Source organism: Balaenoptera ricei, chromosome 9 (genome assembly GCF_028023285.1).
Source record: "Balaenoptera ricei isolate mBalRic1 chromosome 9, mBalRic1.hap2, whole genome shotgun sequence".
NCBI classification, from domain to species: Eukaryota; Metazoa; Chordata; class Mammalia; order Artiodactyla; family Balaenopteridae; genus Balaenoptera; species Balaenoptera ricei.
This window is the reverse complement of record NC_082647.1, coordinates 37,339,676-37,362,533: the sequence shown is the minus strand read 5'-3', so window position 1 is coordinate 37,362,533 and position 22,858 is coordinate 37,339,676. Positions and strand designations below refer to the sequence as shown.

Genomic DNA, 22,858 nt, shown 5'->3' with positions numbered 1-22,858 from the left:
GTCAGGAGACTGCAGTCAGACTAGTCACTTAACAGAGAAAATAGAACATGTAAGTAATTATCAATTAGGTATAAAGTTAATTGGGTGACTGAAAAGGCAAAAAAGAGAAAATGAGGAAGCAGCTACCTCCCTTAGAGCTGGAAGAACAAAGGAAAGATCTTGGACGTATTTAAAACTTCTCTCTCACACACACACACACACACACACACCTACACACACAGAGCACAACTGGCAGAGCTTAATAGGGAGCCAGCTGGCAAAGAGGTTTGCAAAGTCCCCACTCCAGTATCACGTAAAACAGCTGGAAGGAGAGTCAAAATCTTAGTAACTGGCGCATTTCTTTAATCCTAAATAAAACCTTTTCCCTGCCCATCCAGTTTCCCCTTTGCCTAAGACTACCAGAATGTTCTGATATGAAATAATCAAATGTTATTTTGGCTTATGTTTTCTGACAATTTTAACAAATGTTGATTCAAAGTTGACTTTTGCTTTTTTATTATTAGGAGGGATAAGTACGAAAGAAGGGAACGATTACTTTTCATTTCCATAATGGACACAGTTTTATTGTTGACTGTCTCAAATATGTTGGCGATATGTGGAGTATAAATTGTAAATAAAGAAAACTCAGTTGTCCCGACTAATAAAAGAGATTCTCAACATTTCCCCAATTGTCTAACTTGGGGATGAGGGGTACGATTTTAATAGCGAATATTTCAAGCTAGATAGCAAGACACAATGGAAGAAAGAGGAAATAGTTTGAGCAGACACAGCATTTCTTCAATCTCAACTGCATTTCTTACTCACCTGAGGGCCACCAGTCTAAAGGAATGCCTGCCAACTTCAGGATAGAAAAGCCATTTGGGAGATACAGAAAATGACAAAGTACATACATATTTAAAGTAAGAAAAAAAAGCTAAGATTTCTTTAAATGAAAAGCAAGATGGAAATAATTTTACTCTGAAAACCTTCAGAGAATTAGGAGGAGTCTTCAGTTTTTTCCCTTTAACTGATATTTTTAAAACTAACAGCTTCTTTGTCAGTCTAGATTTGAAAGAATCTTTAAAATTGCTGCAAAAAATATATACTGATACATCTTACATGGTAGTACTTAACATGAAACAGGATGCTTTTACTTACTCTAAGGAAAGCTTGTTACATAAGTGCATTTAAACATAGAACCCTCCTCCCTGACATCAAAAAAAAAAAAAAAAATATATATATATATATAAATTCCTAAGGCTCCTGAAACTCTTGAGTTTAAAATTTTGAGGGATTAGGGAAATGTAGGTTATTCTCCACTTTTCCTCCCCAAGAATGGTGGTTTTCAACATAACATAGTCTTGCAGAAGGGAAGGGTAGAAAGGTATGAGTTATACAGAATTTTTCCTTGTCAACTTTGATATTCTCCCCTCTCACACACCAGGTTTAGAACCTGGTGGAAAAAAGCAAACATGGAGGTAGAGAACTGCAATATCTGAAAATATGTTACCCTTTAAAAAAAGATTTTCCATCTGATGATGTTTATGATTATTTTATTGTTTTGCATTATAAGCTATCCTACATAATGATAAGAAGAGCGCTGATAATATCAACCATCACCAAAAAGATAATCCTCATTCATAACTGGGGATTAAAATGGCCCATCAAGGCAGGCAGCTCATTGTAGCTGGAATCTGACACAAGGAACATAGATCGCACAAAACAGTAGACTAGGAATGAGGACAAAATTTAATTAGGCAAGGACTAGTCTCCGCTGAGACGAAGCCGAATGACATGGAGATCAGAACTTGTGGGGCTGCATTCACAGCAGGCACAGGAGGCAGTGGACCTGCCAGCAGCCAAGAACTGCCCGAGGCTGTGGTGCCTCTCTCCGAGAGAGCCCTGCGAATACGCTCTTGTTGCTCATTTTTCTAAAATACAGCCAAAAAAGGCTCTTGTTGCCAGGTTACCAGCCCAGCAGAGGGCTTTTTCTTTTCCTTTTTCTATTTCTGCAGTTTCGAATGCCCTTGACTTGGAAAAACAGTCTATGAACCAACCCGGTTTCCACATTATCTTAACATCGTCACCCCATATATCTCCTGTATTAACTTATCTATGTTAGAAAAACTTTGTTATAATGGATGGACCTGGAGATTATCACAGTAAAGTAAGCCAGACAGAGAAAGACAAATATTATATATATCACTTATATGTGGAATCTAAAAAGAAATAATACAAATGAATTTACAAAACAGAAACAGTCTCACAGGCATAGAAAAAAAACATATGGTTACCAAAGGGGAAAGGGGTTGGGTTAGGAGTATGGGATTAACAGATACACACCACTATATATATGGTAGAAAAACAATAAGGATTTACTGTATAGCACAGGAAACTATATTCAATATCTTGTAATAACTTAGAAAAGAATCTGGGACTTCCCTGGTGGCACAGTGGTTAAGAATCCGTCTGCCAATGCAGGGAACACGGGTTCAACCCCTGGTCCGGGAAGATCCCACATGCTGCGGAGCAACTAAACGCGTGGACCACAACTACTGAGCCTGTGCTCTTGAGCCCGTGCTCCGCAACAAGAGAAGCCACTGCAATGAGAAGCCCGCGTACTGCAACGAAGAGTAGCCCTCACTGGCCGCAACTAGAGAAAGCCCGTGAGCAGCAACGAAGACCCAACACAGCCAAAAATAAATTAAATAAATAATTTAAAAAAAAGAAAAGAATCTAAGTGTGTATATATATATATATACACACACAACTGATTCACTTTGCTGTACATCTGAAACTAACAATATTGTAAATCAACTATGCTTCAGTTAAAAATAAAAGAAAAAGAAAAAGAAAACTGTTATAGAACAGACTATCAGAATATCTGTTGATATTTGAGGTCTCAAATTTTTAAGGCAAAACTTTTCACAAATATATAAAAGGGATGTAGAACTATATTGAACCCTTGGCATTTTCAGAATATTTGTAGTGTCCTCGGCCCTCATTTTCACAGAAGTCCACATCATGTGTTGATTTAAATGAAGATAATAATTCCATTGTATTCTATAAAGTTGTTGTGAGGATTAAATGATATAAAGTAGAGCACTGAGCAAGACTTTTAAGTGTCAGAGTGAAAGTCTGCAGGTCAGTCTTCTGTTAGAGAGGGAAGAACCCACTGATGGTTCACTAATCCAATTAATGAGTGGCTCCATTTTAAAGATTCTTTGAGGCTTCCTGCAATATACTAGAATTCCTCCAACTATTCTTCTATGCCTTTGATGAAAGAAAACATCTTACACTCAATTTGAACACTTCAATTGAAGAGAGATAGCACTTTGGTTAGAATTAGGCTTCTGAGCCAGACCACCTAGATGGGATCCTTCCCTTTCTTACTGAAGGATCCAGGTGATTTATTTTTCCCTTCTGCCTCATTTTCTCATTCCTGAAATATTGATAATAATAGTACCTCCTTCACAGGATTGTTGAAAGGATTAAATGAGTTAACATATATCGAGGCTTACAACAGAGGTTGGCTATGTTAGCCAATGTTAGCTATCCTCTAGGGGTAAAGTAAAAAATATCTCCCATATCTCCCAGAACCTGGCTTCTGGAAATTTATTTTTAACTTAGTTCCAGTAACAGCAAAGCTAGCCTTAACAGTTTTGTTCACCGCCAACTATAAGTAAACTAACAAAATCATGTTTAAAACCTAGTTTTCTACTTACTTTTTAAAAATATGGCTCTCTATTAAGAGAAAAAAAACTATTCCAAGCAACTCTACAAAGCTCAGTGGGTTATTTACTGAGTCTATAGAATTGGCATTTTAGAACCCACTTTGAAAACTGATGTCTTTGGCTCACTTTAATCTGCTTTGTTTTGATGTGCAACAATTTCCAAATCTGTTATCTCTCTGTCAATGACAAATATGTCAGTGATGCAGATGGCCTCACTGTAGTATTGTCAGAAACCTTGGCTGAAAGATGCTGTGGAAATACAAAAAAGAAAACAATATTACCCCATTTTTCCAAAAGTATCTTCATGATATGTTGGCGATTCTTAAGGTTATTGCAAATAGAGTGGCAATTATAGCTGCCACATTTGACTTTGATAATCAGTAATTTGTATCACAAAACAATACTGGCTCATCAGCTTTATGTTTCTTCTCTGTGGATTATTCTTTAAAGTGCTTTATATAGATGATGCAGTGAGCATCACCATGGAACTGGTTCATCTTATAAAGCTTAATTTTAAGTGTATATAAAGAATGGGAAGAGCTCATAAATGATGAACATAGGCATTAAAAATCAATTGCTGATAGAACTTGGGCATAAAGTTAATGAGGCAGTTCATGTTTTCTGGTAACTTTTCATCTACTGTGTGGGAATTTCCATTAGAAACAGTTTAAGGTCCAGTGTGTCACCCATTTATCTTTTCTAGTGACGATTTTTCTTTCTCCAACTTGTTCTCTTGTAATGGTCTTGGGACAAGCTACAGTCACTTCAGCATTATGTTGAATAATATTAAAATACAGTTAACAGATCAGTATAGAAGGCATTAGGGATCAAGCAGTAAAGAAGTGATGGAAATAAAAGTGAACATACCTGGAAATAAATGACTTTAAGGAAAACAATCAAAGTCTTCCTTTTTAATCATTTGAGCAACAAAGTTCTCATTTTGTGGTAAATAGATAATGCAACCCTCATTTCTGAAAGAGCATAAAAATAGATTGAATACTTGTAAAAAGCAATATGGTTGGAAGATACCAGTGCTGTGTAAAGAATCATAGACAACACGAGTTTCTTCCTGGGAAGTCATTAAAAAAGAATTGATTAGCAAGTTTGATATCCTTTGGCATAAATTAGATTTTATTTTGCACAAATCTTGGCTGGAAATGAATTTGCAAATTAAAATGTCTTCTAATGTAATTATATTGTCCTCCAGTATAAATCATTTCAGAAATGAAAACTACTTTTAACAAGAAATGAATGCATATTCTTGGCAGAATTACATGAAGATCTAAGTAGAAATTGAAATGCATATGCCCCGTGGGCCACAAAATGGAAAAATATAGGATGCATAGCATCTCCATAAATGCTTGCTTTGAATATGAGTATCTTTGCACAGGACTGTAGGCTAAGTTTGGTACATTTGTTTTAAAGATCTATTTATTTAACTTGAGGAATCTCAGGAATTTTACTTTTTAAAAATTGGGTTTGTTGCAAAACGTTTGTCCCTCTGTTTCTTCTGGGCAGTTAAGAACTTAAGATATATTTAAATAACATGACCAAACCTTGTTTATTAAATGGTAAGAATTGCATCATGGTTGGATGCATATTCTGGTTGGGGTGAGTTTGAACTGTTTTGAATCCTGTTTGGTCACTTACTGCCTGAGCAACCTCAGGCAATCCTCACCTCCAATTGGGTATACAAAACACACCTTGCAGGTTCATTGTGAGGATAAAAAGACAGGATGCATGCAGAGTGCCTTGCTGGTGCTGAGGGTATCTAAAGTATTCAAGAAGTAGCATTTTTAAACTTCCATTTATGGGAACTTATTAAGGAGAACTTCTTAGGACAAAGTAAGGTGATTAAATCAGTTATTCTTTTCTATCATACACCCATGTACTGTCCTCAAGAGTCTTAAAACAGTAAATGTGGGTTTAAATTTACCATTTTACTGTTTTCTGTTTATTCTGCTCATGCTATGTTCTGTTTTTTCCCCTTTCTTGCTTTTTTATGAAGTCATTAATTTTTATAATTCCACTTTTTTCTCTGTTAGTCTGAAAGTTAGGCAATTTTTGTTTACCCTAGATAGAAATGGTAAGTTAATTAGTACTTTAACCCTCCACAGGAAAATACAACCAATATGCTATTATTTACATATGCTTTCTATTTTAATACTCTCTATACTTTAAACATCAGGTTATTATTATTACTTTACATAGTCAATGTTCGTTTAGATTTACCATGTATTCATGGCTTTCTTTGGAATTCTTTCCTTCCTACATAGCTAACCTTCTAACCATTAACATTTCCTTCTGCCCAAAGAATATACTTAATTCCTTCCTGAAGGTCTGCTGGTAGTAAATTCTCTAAATTTTTGCCCAACAATGTCTTTATTTCATCTTCATGCCTGAAGGATATTTGTGCTGGGTATAGACTTCTATGTTGGTCATTATTTTCTTTCAGCACATTGATTGCATAATTCTATTCTGCTTTGATTTTTCTTGCTGCCCTTGCTTAAGTAGAGTTGTCAGTATACATTTTGCCTCTTTGAAGATAATCTATCCTTCAAAAAAAAAACTAGTTGCTTTAGATTTTTCTTTGTTTTTTTTTTTTCCTGCAATTTCACTGATATGTCTACATGTAGGTTTTTAAAAATTTTATCTTGATCAAAATCCATCACTAAAATAATTCCTTTTCACATCACAGTTAACATTATAAGATCATTCCTACTTGCAAACACCTTACTTGCAAAAAGCTAGTTATAACCATAATTTTCTACAATCCTAATACCCACTACACTCAAAGAAAACAATAATTTCTGGACTTACAAAATAAGGGAAGCTGGAAATCTTTTTATTTATTTTCCACCTTTCCCTGAATAACAAACTGAATATAACAGCGCTTTTTTTAGCTTTCCATTCCTATAGGTGTGAGGTTAAAAATGAAGGGTAACTGACTGCCCAAGGATTCAAGGAAAGCAATTGAATGGTTTTAATGAAGCTTTTTTTTTTTTTGACCATTCAAAGCCAATTGGTCCTGAGAGAGGGTGTATGAAAACACATTATTTTGAAGAACTTTGATGTTGAATTTAAAATATTTTTAAATTACCCTGTGACTTTGTCCTTGACCCAGCAGTTATCTAGAAGTATGTTACTTTAAAATATTTGAGGATTTTTGTAGATACCTTTTCATTTTTGATTTTTAATTTATTCCTGTTTTCATAGAAAATGTTTTGTTTGATTGCAGTCATTTGTAATTTAATGAGACTCGTATTTTGGCCCAGCATATGGTCTATCTTGGTGAACATTCCAGGTGCACTTGAAAAGACTACATACTCTGTGGTTGTTGACTGTAATATTCTAGAAGTATCATTTAGATCAAGTTGGTTAAAAGCGTCAAATCTTGTATAACCTTACTGATTTTCATCTAGTTATTCTAGCAGTTAATGAAAGGGCAGTGTTTCAGTCTCCAAATATGGTTATAGATTTTGTCTTTTTCCTTTGTTTCTGTCAATCTATGGTTCATGTATTTTGAAGCTCTGTTACTAGGTGCATGCACATTTAAGTCCTTTTGATAGGTAGATTCTTTTTATCATTATGAAATATCTCTTTATCTGGAAATGCCCTTTGTCTTCAAATCTGCATTGTCTGATATTAATATAGTCATACCAGCTTTCTTAAAATTAATATTTGCATCTTTTCCCCATCCGTTTCCTTTAAAACTATCTGTGTCTTTATAAGTAACATGTGGTTTTTTTGTAAACAGCATATTGTTGGATCTTGGTTTTCATCTAGCCAAGTGGTTCTCAATCAGGGGTGATTTTGTCCCTCAGGGCACATTTGGAAATACCTGGAGACAATTTTGGTTGTCATAACTGAAGGGAAAGGATGGTGCTACTGGTATCTAGTGGGTAGAGCCCACAGATGCTGTAAAATAGCCTGCAGTGCACGTCCTACAACAATTACGTGGCCTAAAATGTCCGTAGTGCTGAGGCTGAGAAACTCTGATCTAGTTTGAAAATCTCTGACTTTTAATTGAAGCCATTAGTTCATTTATATTCAGTATAATTATCAATAAGATTAATTTTAAATCTGGCATCTCTCTATTTGTTTTCTATTTTTCTTAATGGTTCTCTGTTCTTCCTTTCCTACTTTCTTTGGAATTAATCAAATATATACATATACACACATATATATATACATATATATGTATATATATATTTAGTATTCTATTTTATCTCCTCTATTGATTTTTTAAAATATGCCTCTCTGTTGTTGTTACTTTTTTTTTTTTAAGAAATGAAGCAGTCCTTTTATTCTTTAAAAAGTCTTCTCCTTGGTATGTGTGTGTGTGTGTGTGTGTGTGTAGTCTTTTATATATATAGTCTAGTCCATTTGGAAAATAATATTCTAATTTATGCATATATAATACATATGCTATAAATGTGTTATATAATATGTATTGTAAATTAGATATTAAGTATGTAAAATAGAGCATTCTTTTTCTTTTTCTTTTTCTTTTTGTTTTGTTTTTTTTGTTTTGTTTTGTTTTGTTTTCACACACACACACTGTATTTTATTTTTACAAGAGATAAATAGACTGACACCAAGCATTGTAAATGGATGACCACAACAAAGGCAACAATAATTGCAATTACCAAACACGAAACACACTCATACTATGTCATAATATTGACATTCAGTCCAGTAATCCTCCACTGTAACAGCTCCTTTACTTTGCAGTGAAAATTGATTTGTGTATTTTTTGCCTCTGAGTCCTTGTGGGATTTTTTTTTTTTATTCAAACAGAAAGTCACAAAAATTATAATCATCCTCATCAGTTCACTCAGTCCCGTGTAATTAATTTTTTTTTCATCTTGATCATTTGTTAGCACTTTTATGAGTTCATCAGTTTTCCATTAGAGTTCTGAAAATGCTTATTCATTCAGTTCAACAGTATAGTCAGTTACCAGAAACCTGTACTTGTCAGAGTCTTTTCCATGAATTCCTTGAAGATGAAACCCTTTTATAGGAACATATTTGCGAAAGCATCAGACTACACCCAGAACTGTCTGTAAATGACAAAAGACTTAAAAATGACCATGGTTAAAGATTTGATGAAAGTTCATAATAATGCAATTGACAAGGAAATGTAGTTATTTCTAGTATTAGTTGTTTGTTTTTGGTTTTTTATACTGCAGGTTCTTATTAGGCATCAATTTTATACACATCACTGTATACATGTCAATCTCAATCGCCCAATTCAGCACACCACCATCCCCACCCCACCGCGGTTTTCCCCCCTTGGTGTCCACATGTCTGTTCTCTACATCTGTGTCTCAACTTCTGCCCTGCAAACCGGCTCATCTGTACCACTTTTCTAGGTTCCACACACATGCGTTAATATATGATATCTGTTTTTCTCTTTCTGACTTATTTCACTCTGTATGACAGTCTCTAGATCCATCCATGTCTCAACAAATGACTCAATTTCGTTCCTTTTTATGGCTGAGTAATATTCCATTATACATATGTACCACAACTTCTTTATCCATTCGTCTGTTGATGGGCATTTAGGTTGCTTCCATGACCTGGCTATTGTAAATAGTGCTGCAATGAACATTGGGGTGCATGTGTCTTTTTGGATTATGGTTTTCTCTGGGTATATGCCCAGTAGTGGGATTGCTGGGTCATTTGGTAATTCTATTTTTAGTTTTTTGAGGAACCTCCATACTGTTCTCCATAGTGGCTGTATCAAATTACATTCCCACCAACAGTGCAAGAGGGTTCCCTTTTCTCCACACCCTCTCCAGCATTTGTTGTTTGTAGATTTTCTGATGATGCCCATTCTAACTGGTGTGAGGTGATACCTCATTGTGGTTTTGTTTGTTTGTTTGTTTGTTAATTTTATTTATTCATTTATTATTTTTGGCTGTGTTGGGTCTTCGTTTCTGTGCGAGGCCTTTCTCTAGTTGCGGCGAGTGGGAGCCACTCTTCATCGCGGTGCGCGGGCCTCACACTATCGCGGCCTCTCTTGTTGTGGAGCAAAGGCTCCAGACGCGCAGGCTCAGTAGTTGTGGCTCACGGGCCCAGTTGCTCCGCGGCATGTGGGATCCCCCCAGACCAGGGCTCGAACCTGTGTCCCCTGCGTTGGTAGGCAGATTCTCAACCACTGCGCCACCAGGGAAGCCCCTCATTGTGGTTTTGATTTGCATTTCTCTAATAATTAGTGATGTTGAGCAGCTTTTCATGTGCTTCTTGGCCATCTGTATGTCTTCTTTGGAGAAATGTCTATTTAGGTCTTCTGCCCGTTTTTGGATTGGGTTCTTTGTTTATTTAATATTGAGCTGCATGAGCTGTTTATATATTTTGGAGAGTAATCCTTTGTCTGATGATTCATTTGCAAATATTTTCTCCCATTCTGAGGGTTGTCTTTTCGTCTTGTTTATGGTTTCCTTTGCTGTGCAAAAGCTTTGAAGTTTCATTAGGTCCCATTTGTTTATTTTTGTTTTTATTTCCATTACTCTAGGAGGTGGATCAAAAACGATCTTGCCATGATTTATGTCAGAGTGTTCTTCCAATGTTTTCCTCTAAGAGTTTTATAGTGTCTGGTCTCACATTTAGGTCTCGAATCCATTTTGAGTTTATTTTTGTGTATGGTGTTAGGGAGTGTTCTAATTTCATTCTTTTACATGGAGCTGTCCAGTTTTCCCAGCACCACTTATTGAAGAGACTGTCTTTTCTCCATTGTATATCTTTGCCTCCTTTGTCATAGATTAGTTGACCATAGGTGCGTGGGTTTATCTCTGGGCTATCTATCTTGTTCCATTGATCTATGTTTCTGTTTTTGTGCCAGTACCATATTGTCTTGATTACTGTAGCTTTGTAGTATAGTCTGAAGTCAGGGAGTCTGATTCCTCCAGCTCCTTTTTTTTCCCCCCAAGATTGCTTTGCCTATTCGGGGTCTTTTGTGTCTGCATATAAATTTTAGAGATGATTTGTTCTAGTTCCATAAAAAAATGCCATTGGTGCCAGTACCATATTGTCTTGATTACTGTAGCTTTGTAGTATAGTCTGAAGTCAGGGAGTCTGATTCTTCCAGCTCCGGTTTTTTCCTTAAAGACTGCTTTGGCTATTCGGGGTCTTTTGTGTCTCTACACAAATTTTAAGATGATTTGTTCTAGTTCCGTAAAAATTGCCATTGGTAATTTGATAGGGATTGCATTGAATCTGTAGATTGCTTTGGGCAGTATAGTCATTTTCACAATATTGATTCTTCCAATCCAAGAACACGGTATGTCTCTCCATCTGTTGGTATCATCTTTAATTCTCTCATCAGTGTCTTATAGTTTTCTGCATACAGGTCTTTTGTCTCCCTAGGTAGGTTTATTTCCAGGTATTTTATTCTTTTTGTTGCAATGGTAAATGGGAGTGTTTCCATAATTTCTCTTTCAGATGTTTCATCATTAGTGTATAGGAATGAAAGAGATTTCTGTGCATTAATTTTGTATCCTCCTACTTTACCAAATTCATTGATTAGGTCTAGTAGTTTTCTGGTGGTATCTTTAGGATTCTCTATGTATAGTATCATGTCATCTGCAAACAGTGACAGTTTTACTTCTTGTTTTCCAATTTGTATTCCTTTTATTTCTTTTTCTTCTCTGATTGCCGTGGCTAGGACTTCCAAAACTATGTTGAATAATAGTGGTGAGAGTGGACATCCTTGTCTCGTTCCTGATCTTAGAGGAAATGCTTTGGTTTTCACCATTGAGAAGGATGTCTGCTGTGGGTTTGTCATATATGGCCTTTATTATGTTGAGGTAGGTTCCCTCTATGCCCACTTTCTGGAGAGTTTTTATCATAAATGGGTGTTGAATTTTCAAAAGCTTTTCCTGCATCTATTGAGATGATCATATGGTTTTTATTCTTCAATTTGTTAATATGGTGTATCACATTGACTGATTTGCATATATTGAAGAATCCTTGCACCTCTGGGATAAATCCCACTTGGTCATGGTGTATGATCCTTTTAATGTGTTGTTGGATTCTGTTTGCTAGTATTTTGTTGAGGATTTTTGCATCTATATTCATCAGTGATATTGGTCTGTAATTTTCTTTTTTTGTAGTGTCTTTGTCTGGTTTTGGTATCAGGGTGATGTTGGCCTCATGGAATGAGTTTGGGAGTATTCCTTCCTCTGCAATTTTTTGGAAGAGTTTGAGAAGGATGGGTGTTAGCTCTTCTCTAAATGTTTGATAGAATTCACCTGTGAAGCCATCTTGTCCTGGACTTTTGTTTGTTGGAAGATTTTTAATCACTGTTTCAATTTTATTACTTGTGATTCGTCTGTTCATATTTTCTGTTTCTTCCTGGTTCAGTCTTGGAAGGTTATACCTTTCTAAGAATTTGTCCATTTCTTCCAGGTTGTCCATTTTATTGGCATAGAGTTGCTTGCAGTAGTCTCTTAGGATGCATTGTATTTCTGCGGTGTCTGTTGTAACTTCTCCTTTTTCATTTCTCATTTTATTTTATTTTTATTTTTTTAAAACATCTTTATTGCAGTATAATTGCTTTAAAATGGTGTTTGTTTCTGCTTTATAACAAAGTGAATCAGTTATACATATACATATGTTCCCATATCTCTTCCCTCTTGCATCTCCCTCCCTCCCACCCTCCCTATCCCACCCCTCTAGGTGGTCACAAATCTCCGAGCTGATCTCCCTGTGCTATGCGGTTGCTTCCCACTAGCTATCTATTTTACGTTTGGTAGTGTATATATGTCCATGCCACTCTCTCACTTTGTCACAGCTTACCCTTCCCCCTCCCCATATCCTCAAGTCCATTCTCTAGTAGGTCTGTGTCTTTATTACTGTCTTGCCACTAGGTTCTTCATGACCTTTTTTTTTTTTTCCTTAGATTCCATATATATATGTTAGCATACTGTATTTGTTTTTCTCTTTCTGACTTACTTCACTCTGTATGATAGACTCTAACTAATTTTATTGATTTGAGTCCTCTCCCTCTTTTTCTTGATGAGTCTGGCTAATGGTTTATCAATTTTGTTTACCTTCTCAAAGAACCAGCTTTTAGTTTTATTGATCTTTGCTACTGTTTTCTTTGTTTCTATTTCATTTGTTTCTCCTCTGATCTTTATGATTTCTTTCCTTCTGCTAACTTTGGGTTTTGTTTGTCCTTCTTTCTCTAGTTCCTTTAGGTGTAAGGTTAGATTGTTTACTTGAGATTTTCTTGTTTCTTGAGGTAGGCTTGTATAGCTATATACTTCCCTCTTAGAACTGCTTTTGCTGCATCCCATAGGTTTTGGATCGTCGTGTTGTCATTGTCATTTGTCTCTAGGTATTTTTTGATTTCCTCTTTGATTTCTTCGGTGATCTCTTGGTTATTTAGTTACGTATTGTTTAGCCTCCATGTGTTTGTGTTTTTTACGTTTTTTTCCCTGTAATTCATTTCTAATCTCATAGCGTTGTGGTCAGAAAGGATGCTTGATATGATTTCAATTTTCTTAACTTTACTGAGGCTTGATTTGTGACCCAAGATGTGATCTATCCTGGAGAATGTTCTGTGTGCACTTGAGAAGAAAGTGTAATCTGCTGTTTTTGGATGGAATGTCCTATAAATATCAATTAAATCTATCTGGTCTATTGTGTCATTTAAAGCTTCTGTTTCCTTATTAATTTTCTGTTTGGATGATCTGTCCATTGGTGTAAGTGAGGTATTAAAGTCCCCCACTATTATTGTGTTACTGTCGATTTCCTCTTTTATAGCTGTTAGCAGTTGCCTTATGTATTGAGGTGCTCCTATGTTGGGTGCATATATATTTATAATTGTTATATCTTCTTCTTGGATTGATCCCTTGATCATTATGTAGTGTCCTTCCTTGTCTCTTGTAACATTCTTTATTTTAAAGTCTATTTTATCTGATATGAGTATAGCTACTCCAGCTTTCTTTTGATTTCTATTTGCATGGAATATCTTTTTCCATCCCCTCACTTTCAGTCTGAATGTGTCCCTAGGTCTAAAGTGGGTCTCTTGTAGACAGCATATATATGGGTCTTGTTTTTGTAACCATTCAGCAAGCCTGTGTCTTTTGGTTGGAGCATTTATTCCATTCACGTTTAAGGTAATTATCGATATGTATTTCCCTATGACCATTTTCTTAATTGTTTTGGATTTGTTTTTGTAGGTCTTATCCTTCTCTTGTGTTTCCCACTTAGAGAAGTTCCTTTAGCATCTGTTGTAGAGCTGGTTTGGTGGTGCTGAATTCTCTTAGCTTTTGCTTGTCTGTAAAGTTTTTGATTTCTCCTTCGAATCTGAATGAGATCCTTGCTGGGTAGAGTAATCTTGGTTGTAGGTTCTTCCCTTTCATCACTTTAAGTATATCATGCCACTCCCTTCAGGCTTGTCGAGTTTCTGCTGAGAAATCAGCTGTTAACCTTATGGGAGTTCCCTTGTATGTTATTTGTCGTTTTTCCCTTGCTGCTTTCAATAATTTTTCTTTGTCTTTAATTTTTGCCAATTTGATGGGTGGGGCTGGGTTCCCTCCCTGTTGGTTGTTTGGCCTGAGGCAACCCAACACTGGAGCCTACCTGGGCTCTTTGGTGGGGCTAATAATGACAGACTCTGGGAGGGCTCACGCCAAGGAGCACTTCCCAGAACTTCTGCTGCCAGTGTCCTTGTCCCCACGGTGAGCCACAGCCACCCCCCACCTCTGCAGGAGACCCTCCAACACTAGCAGGTAGGTCTGGTTCAGTCTCCGCTGGGGTCACTGCTCCTTCCCCTGGGTCCCGATGCGCACACTACTTTGTGTGTTCCCTCCAAGAGTGGAGTCTCTGTTTCCCCCAGTCCTGTCGAAGTCCTGCAATCAATTCCCAGTAGGCTTCAAAGTCTGATTCTCTAGGAATTCCTCCTCCTGTTGCTGGACACCCAGGTTGGGAAGCCCGACGTGGGGCTCAGAACCTTCACTCCAGCGGGTGGACTTCTGTGGTATAAGTGTTCGCCAGTCTGTGAGTCACCCACCCACCCACCAGTTATGGGATTTGATTTTACTGTGATTGCACTCCTCCTACCATCTCATTGTGGCTTCTCCTTTGTCTTTGGATGTGGGGTATCTTTTTAGGTGAGTTCCAGTGTCTTCCTGTCGATGATTGTCCAACAGCTAGTTGTGATTCTGGTGTTCTTGCAAGAGGGAGTGAGAGCACATCCTTCTACTCCGCCATCTTGGTTCCTCCTCTGCCTCTTTGTTTTAACGTTATTGTCCTGTTCATCAAAGTCATGAAATATGTATGCATATGTATATATGTTTACATATACACATATAGATATACATATATGTGTGTATGGGCACTTAGTAAGGGCACTTAGTTTCCTAACGCTCAAATTGTCCCAGCTCTCTGGAACTAACATATTCCAGGCTCATCAGAAGTAATCAGTTATTTCTCCAAAGAGCCCTGGATCCTTTCAGTGGAGAATAATATTCAGAAGCCATGATCTGGGATCTAGGCGTGGTCATTGCTATGGGAGCACTGGTAATCTCAGACCTTCTTAGTAAACAAAGCTAGGGATTACATGTATAAAAACATAAACACATATCCTTACACACATTTACATCTTATTAATTTCTATATCTAATACTGCCTCTTCGAATCCAACACCTTAGTGACTATTCTAGCTCTATTTCCATGTTTGCAATTCCCTTCAACAGAAGAATCTGTTCCCATCATCTTAAATATATTTTCATGTTTGATAAATCCGTGCTTATGTAACCAATCTCCAATTATCATCTTTCTCCTGTCCCTGGTGTGGATGCCCTCCTTAGTCCATGCCAGATAGCTCCACTTTGTGGTTCCTACCATACACTCTGACACCCTATGCTAGGGACTGACCCTCACCCCCAAGTACCATCCAGTGATTTAAAAGTTTTCTGACATATTTATTAATCCTAGAATATGCATTTGGTTTCAAAATTCTTGTGTGCTAGTAATCTACAAGTCTATCTTTTGACTGCTTACTCTTGATAATGGGTCCAATTCCTCCCCCTTCATGTCTTATAATTTTAAAAAATGTATTCTGTATTATACATACAAGAACAGTGAAAAGTATAATTTGTGTCTGTTCAGAGATGGCCTGCCTTTCATTCTAGGTGGTTTAGGTGAGGGACTTACCCTTCTGAATCTCCCACAGGTTTAATTGAGCCAGAGCTGGGCAGAAGCTTTAATCAGATTGAGTTTACCTTCAGTTAGCCCAGTCCCTAACTTCCCATGCCTCATCTGCCAAGATACTGATTTGATCTTTTTAGTGTTTGAACTGGAATAATCTGTTTTACATAGTTCAGATTCATATTTGCTTCCAACCCTGGCAATTAAGTGTGATGTGCAAAGCTGCATGAATTCTCTTTGTTTATGAGGCCCTCCTCCACTGCCACTTTCTTGGCAAAATTCCAGGGAAAGTGGGCAGAATTGTTGGGTCAAGTGCTTACTGCCCTTGCAGACCCATCTCACCAGCCCATAATGCTGTCACAAGTTTGCCTGGTTTCCTCTTTCCTGCAAAATCTCCCAGTCCATGGCAGCTCCGATTCTAACACACTAGCACTCAAGACAGGCATTTGCCCCAGGTATAGAAGCTGCTGCAGTCTCTGCTTATTTATGAAGAATTTATTGCTCTCTGGGATTTATTTCACCTAGATTTGCTTGTATGTACTATTCTGCAGCAGCTCCACTAATCAGTATGTTTATTTTAACCTGGAATTTTTCTAATGTTTCCACTGGATCAAAGTTCTTTTGTATTTTATATCCTAACCAGAAGTAAAAGTCAATTTCACCATTTTTTTAAAAATGAAATTTACTTTGGCTTTGAGTTCAAGATAGTGAACACATGTCTCCATATCTTCTCCTCCAGTTCCCATTATATTAATAGTAAAGGAATAAACAGGTGACTATACCATCAAGACGTAGGGAATGGGGGGGGATCTATTATCAGACCAGAGATTTCAGCACACATCCAAAGACAGAAAGGATAAAAGAGTATGAACTGGGTGGCAGAGAAAAGCAAGCAGTAGCCTAGCAGCCTCCCAGAATATGCTTCTGGGGAGGTGTGTCTGAGCAGTCCAGTACAACCCCAGAACGGCTCTAGCATCAGAGACTGCTAGAAAATTAAGGAAGTAGCTGAGAAGTGGGGCTGATATTAGTACAATTAATAATTGAAGGTCTTTATATTGACCAATTGCCCCTCTTCCCTATGCTTACGTGCTTATAGCCAGGTGTCTACCCCCTTGACAAAATACGCAAACAGTTCTTTAAAGGGCATGTAGGTATATATACCTGAGTAAAACCTTCCTTTTCTTGGTATGTGGGAGTCCCCACAACATAAAATCTGGCTTAGAGCTGAGTTTGAGACCCAACTTCTTAGCCACAGATGTGTCACGTGGGGAAAGTTACTTAAGTTCATTGCCTCAGTTTCCTCATTCATAAAATAAAAGTACATCCATCACAAAAGGTGGTTGTGAGGGTTTAATGAAATCATGTATAGAGAAGTGGTTAGCACAGTGCCTAGAACATAATAAACATTCAGCAGATGATAGCCGTTGTCGTTTTTATTGTTATTGATGGATTAGTTTTATGTAGAAAGGAGGAAAGGAATCCAAAGGTTAGGTTTTGGAAAGAGTAGTATCTCTTCTAATTAGGTAGCAGAGAAATAGGTGAAAATGGGTATGAATGCACGGGGATGTAGATTACAAATCAAAATCCTCACCCCACTTTCCTTACCAATACCTAGTTGTGTAGAACAAGAAATCAATATGTATAAGGACTCCAAAGAACCTAGAAATATCTATTATAAAAGTGCATTAAAACAGTACCCACCTGAAATTCCATCTATATTCAAACAAAATTATTTTTTTAGTGAAAATTCATCATGCTATTCATGTTTCCAAGACATAAGACAAAGGATTTTTTTTTTTCTTTTTAATATAGAGTATCATTAACGTCCAAAATTGTGTCCAAAGAATCTTCAGTGTTCTGCAGTAAGAACAAAGGACCTAGTGCAATATTAAAATTGCTTTGAAGTCGTGTGCTTTACACTAAAAATTAATGCAAATATTGCTCAGTACATTAGTATGTTTTAATATAAAAATATTTTTACTTCACATGGAGTAAATATTGCTGGTCTAGGGAGATATGCCATGTTCCTCACTGACCCTGCCACACTGATTTAAGACAGATCGAGATTTATAGGTCCAGACCAAACAGTAACAACAGAAATTTACTAAACTTGTCTACTTACTCTTATTTTAAGTTCATACTTAAAAAAAAAATACTGTGAGGTCATCACACAAGATGATTGGCCAATTTGATTTTTAAATCAATCAAAAGGGTTTTTACATATTAACATTAAAGAAAGCTTAGTGATTAGCCTACAGATTTCAATTTTGAATCATCTTTGGTCTAAGTAATATTTCCTAAAAAACATAAATGTAAATTACTTTATCAACAAAATAGTTGCTCAGAACAATTGTTGCTTAAATTTCATTGTATCATACTGTACACCTATGTGTTGCAACTAGTGAGGATACTCCAAAGCTGATATAATTTTAGTTTCCCTAACTTGTCCTGAACCTGCGTATGTTCGCAGTCCCATTTTTTCTGATTTTACAGTTTAGTTGTAAGTGACAGGCACAGCCAAATTCTTTCTTTGTTCATCTGTCAGACTTACTTTCTTTCAATAATTTCCATTTGTGATAAATCTCCAACCTGTCTATATGTTTCTAAAGGGAAATCAATGAAAGATTCAACCTTAATCATACTGGAGACATGATGAAAAGGGACTCAAGCCACAAAAAGCCACTTTTTGGTGATTGATAGCAGCTATGTTTTCATTCAAACTTATCTTAAAGTTTTTCCTTCCCTAATCTTGATCCTATGGCTCTTTAACTACAAATGTGATATTAGTTTTCATTTCACTGATTCTGTAACTGTCTTTGGTAATTATTAATTTAATGAGGATCTTGAAATAATATCCACTTAAGGTAAAACTGTCAAGAAAATGTAATAATTTACAATCAAGTTATTCCAATTTTTCATTAGGAGTCTAAATTCATTCACTCAGTCAAAAATATTTTTTAAATAATAGGAATTATAGGCAAGGCACTCTTCTGGGTAATTGTGTACCCGAAATACCAAGATGTGCAAGCCTCTGCCTGAAAAGAGATGACAGTCTAGTAACTTCCCAACAGAGGAGATGTTCAAAAGTACTGACAGATCTAACTCCTTTGAGCACTTACTATCAAATATACTTAATCACATGCTTAAAATTAAGCCATTTTCTTCTGGCATACATAATATTAACTATCTCATCACCTGTGGAAAGGTAATGTAGAACATTATTTTGAAAGAGACTATGCTCTAAATGTGAAAGAATACCTATAAAAAATGCAGTACCCAAAACAGCAAATATATTCAAGCCAAAATTTACAAACAAAACGTACAGTTACAAATAGACTTTAGTGAAGATTTTACTCCAAAAAAATTCTACCCACTAATGCATTAAATATAAGTGCATTTGAATTAGCAATGTAACTTTTAAAAAGTATGTAACTTATGAAAACACTGTTCATAAAAATGGTTTTCTGAAAAAGGTCTTGTCTATAGAATTTCATATTTATTAAGAAGAGTGAGATAGAAAGCTATGCAAAGATAAATCCAAATATCCCAGAAGAGTTTAGTCAGAGCAAATTAAAATTTTGAATGAAATAATAGCATAACTGAAAAATTATGAGAAAAGAACTTGACTCCTTAATTTATCACATAATAGTATACACTTTTAAAAAAGATGTTTTTAGAGGGGAGTCTTTTATGGTTTTAGCAAGGTATCATATAAGGAAACAAATTAAGTCAACATTATGTTGAAAAACATCTCCATGTTATCTTTTTTTTTTTAGTGGAATGGTAAAATTTTGCCCTAACATAAATTCTACCACTTCAAGTAACTCCTTCCTAAACATATGATATATAAAATGGAAGCCATAAGAAAATTAGTCTCATTGTCAGGTCTGTTTTTTAATCTTTAGGTAAAAATAACCAATCAATTTACCCTTCCTGTAATATTCCTCCTCCATACTATCATTTAACATACTTGAATGTTTTTAAATAGGCATCTTTAATTTAGGATGCCATCTCCTAAGAGTCATTTATAGTGTCTTATTTGTTTGGGTAGGAGAATTCATCAAACTTAATAAATAGGCTCAAGTCACATTTTTAGCCCAGACCTTTTTCGGTTGTACTTTATAGAAAATATTTATCAAAATATTAGCTTTGTGGCTGTAAAAATGTCTGCTACCTTTTGAATGTGATTTTTAGTAAAATCTTAGTATCACTTTATAAAGAATGCAGGATATACTTTTATATTTGGCTTTCTCAGAGTAAAGAGATACGCTTTAGTTAAAGCTAATTGGCTTAATACTGGCTCAGGATTTAAAAGATGATTTTACTTAACGTTAATTAAACTGTGTTTTGTAGCTGTAAGCTCATAATTTTAACACTTGGCTTGTCTGCTACACTATTTCTGAATAGTAATGAAACACTACTATTTCATTTGGATGATGTTTATATAAATATGTAACCAAATATTGGAAAATTTTAAATCAACCTGCTACTAACCATGAACTCTAATACTTGGACATTTTTTATGACTATCTCTCTTAATACACTAAAATATTCAATAACTGTTATTTGCACATTATGTGAAAAATTAATTTTTGACAAAATTTTATTCAGAGCATTAGGAAAATCATACTCAAAACACAGAAATAATCAGACTCTATAACAACGCTGCATAGATAGTGGTATACAAGTTCCCTGACGCTAAGTGACTTCTTCCTAACTAAAACTTCAAGTCACCAGGTAGAAGATGGTAGAGGCATTATTTCCTCTCTCTGAGGCTGGAAAAAATGGCTTTAATGGTGGGACGTCACACCATTTAAACAACAAAGATTAGATTATCCCCCAATTTAATTATATTCCCTTCTTGTTATTTCTCAGAGATGAAAACTTAGAATGTAAGGATTATTGGAAGGGAATAGGAGGCAAATTACCTCTTAGGAGATACCCTGATCCATGCCTGCTTTAATCCGAGAAAACACTGAATTAAGTTTTAAAAATTACAACCACACCATTATGCTTAAGTAAAATTGCCAATATGAATACTTTTTTACATAACACATTACATGTATACAAGAAGAAAAATGACCTGTTTCCAATCCTTTGACCTTCAGTAGAAAAAAATGTTACCACTAACGGGGATCTGAAAAATAGTTTTCATGACAGAGCATTAACTCTATAGAGCTCAAAATCATTTCTCAGTACTGAAAATAGCCTAAATCAATGACAAATGGCTAAATTTCTTAAGATTACTTTTTGAAAGGGAAGACAATTTATTTGGAAGGAATTTGTAGCTGAAAACATTGTTCATTAAGAAAACATTGTTACCCTGAGAAAGACTCTTAAAACTGCCAGTGCTTTCAGAGGCCCCCAACAATGCATGAAGGAGCAATTTGTAGGCTCTAGCTTCTTACAGTTACCTATATGAAGAATGTCTTGACCTAAACAGTGATTTGGGCTTCTCTGTGATACGGATAACAGGTCATAGCCAAGTAACTAAACGTGATGGTCTACAAGCAAATTTTGCATTCATTTTAAGCAGACTTCTTCCTTTTCCCTTTTCTAAGAGAGAGCTTGTAATTCTTCAAATGGCCTTGGACTCAAACCTACTGTTCACAAAAAATAATCTTCTGTAAGCAAATTGGTAGTTTTCTTACAATAGTAAACAAATTGTCTGGTTTACATTCTTTAATCTATGCCTAGAAAATAAGGCATTAGTAATTCTTCATTGGCCACTGCAGAGCAGAGACGAGTGTCTTCTTTCTAATCAGAGGCATATGCAAACATTCCTCAAAGTGCATTGTTATTATTTTTAACATCTCTTATACATTTACAAAGTGAACATTTGTGACTCCCTACATATTTTTAGTATAAAATAATGCTTATTCCCAACACCTTACATATACCATAATTACTGGAGAAAAGACAAAATGAGAACAGCTACAGAAGTAGCAAGATATTTTTTACAAATAAAAATACAATATGCAAAAAAATGGCAAGTTAGTGATAACTGGTAAAATGAACTCTCAATAATATTCCACTTTGGGGTCCAAATTAAGATTTCACAAGTTTGAAGCCTTGTCCTGTGTCCAGCACAGTAGGAAGAAACCAACTCATTTTTAATCTTTTCAAGCACCTAAAACAAGTTTTGCAGATCCAAAAAAGGTTCAGACCACACAACCAATTTGCCAAATGCACTAGTGGATATGTAATGCGAGGAAAGTACAACATCCAGTGCTTGGCCACATCGCTTCCTGTTGGCAAATGCAGAGTGTAGTCACTCCACCGTTTTGACACGCCATACACTGCTTTCACTGTGCGTCCCTTTTCGGTCCAGCAGATGTTATTAGTGGAGTTGCAGTTATATTCTACCCAGTCTTTTGTAAAGTCACCCAGCTGTGGTGGGTCAGCTTCTTCAATATCTATTGTTTTTGTCATCTCTGCTCCTTGCACTGCAATATACTGGTCATTGATTTTTCTCACTTCTTTCACCCAGGGGGTTGAATTCTCACTGTCTAATATGATAATAAGTCGGGAACAGAAGGAACCGTTCTTTTCTCGCCACCATTCTAAAAGTGTGTCAAGGCGTAGTATGTCTCCACCTGTGAACAACAGAAAGTTCAGTAGAGCAAGAATTTCTGAAGTGTCTTACTAAGAATACTCTTTTGTCTTAAATGTATTTTCTTTAAGTTCTTAAAATATGTAAGAAAAAAAAAAAGAGGGAGCCTTTATTTCAAAGTATCTTTTTCAGAAGAATTTTTAAAAACAAAAAACAGACTTTCAGCTTCAGGTAAAAAATCAAACCAAAAAAAAAAAAAAAAAGAACACTCCCAACCCCCCAATCATCCTGTTATTCACATTAAAGGGATATGCTATGATAAAATAAGAAAATTATTTTATAAAGTTAAATTTAGTGAAAAAAATTAAAATTATACAGCAAAGCAAATATTCTATATCAGGGGCAGCAAATTATGGCTCGTGGTCAAATC

At 35.8% G+C, this 22,858-nt stretch overlaps 1 protein-coding gene across 1 annotated transcript in view; it reads right to left on the bottom strand.

Annotated features, from left to right (window-relative positions):
- Window positions 1-20,460: 20,460 nt before the first annotated feature.
- Window positions 20,461-22,858, bottom strand: part of TMEM168 (transmembrane protein 168) — a 64,385-nt gene continuing 61,987 nt past the window's right edge. The window contains exon 5 of the mRNA XM_059933585.1: window positions 20,461-22,471. Coding sequence (XP_059789568.1) covers window positions 21,924-22,471 — 548 coding nt within the window. The 3' untranslated portion in view covers window positions 20,461-21,923. The remainder of the gene's footprint in view (window positions 22,472-22,858) is intronic.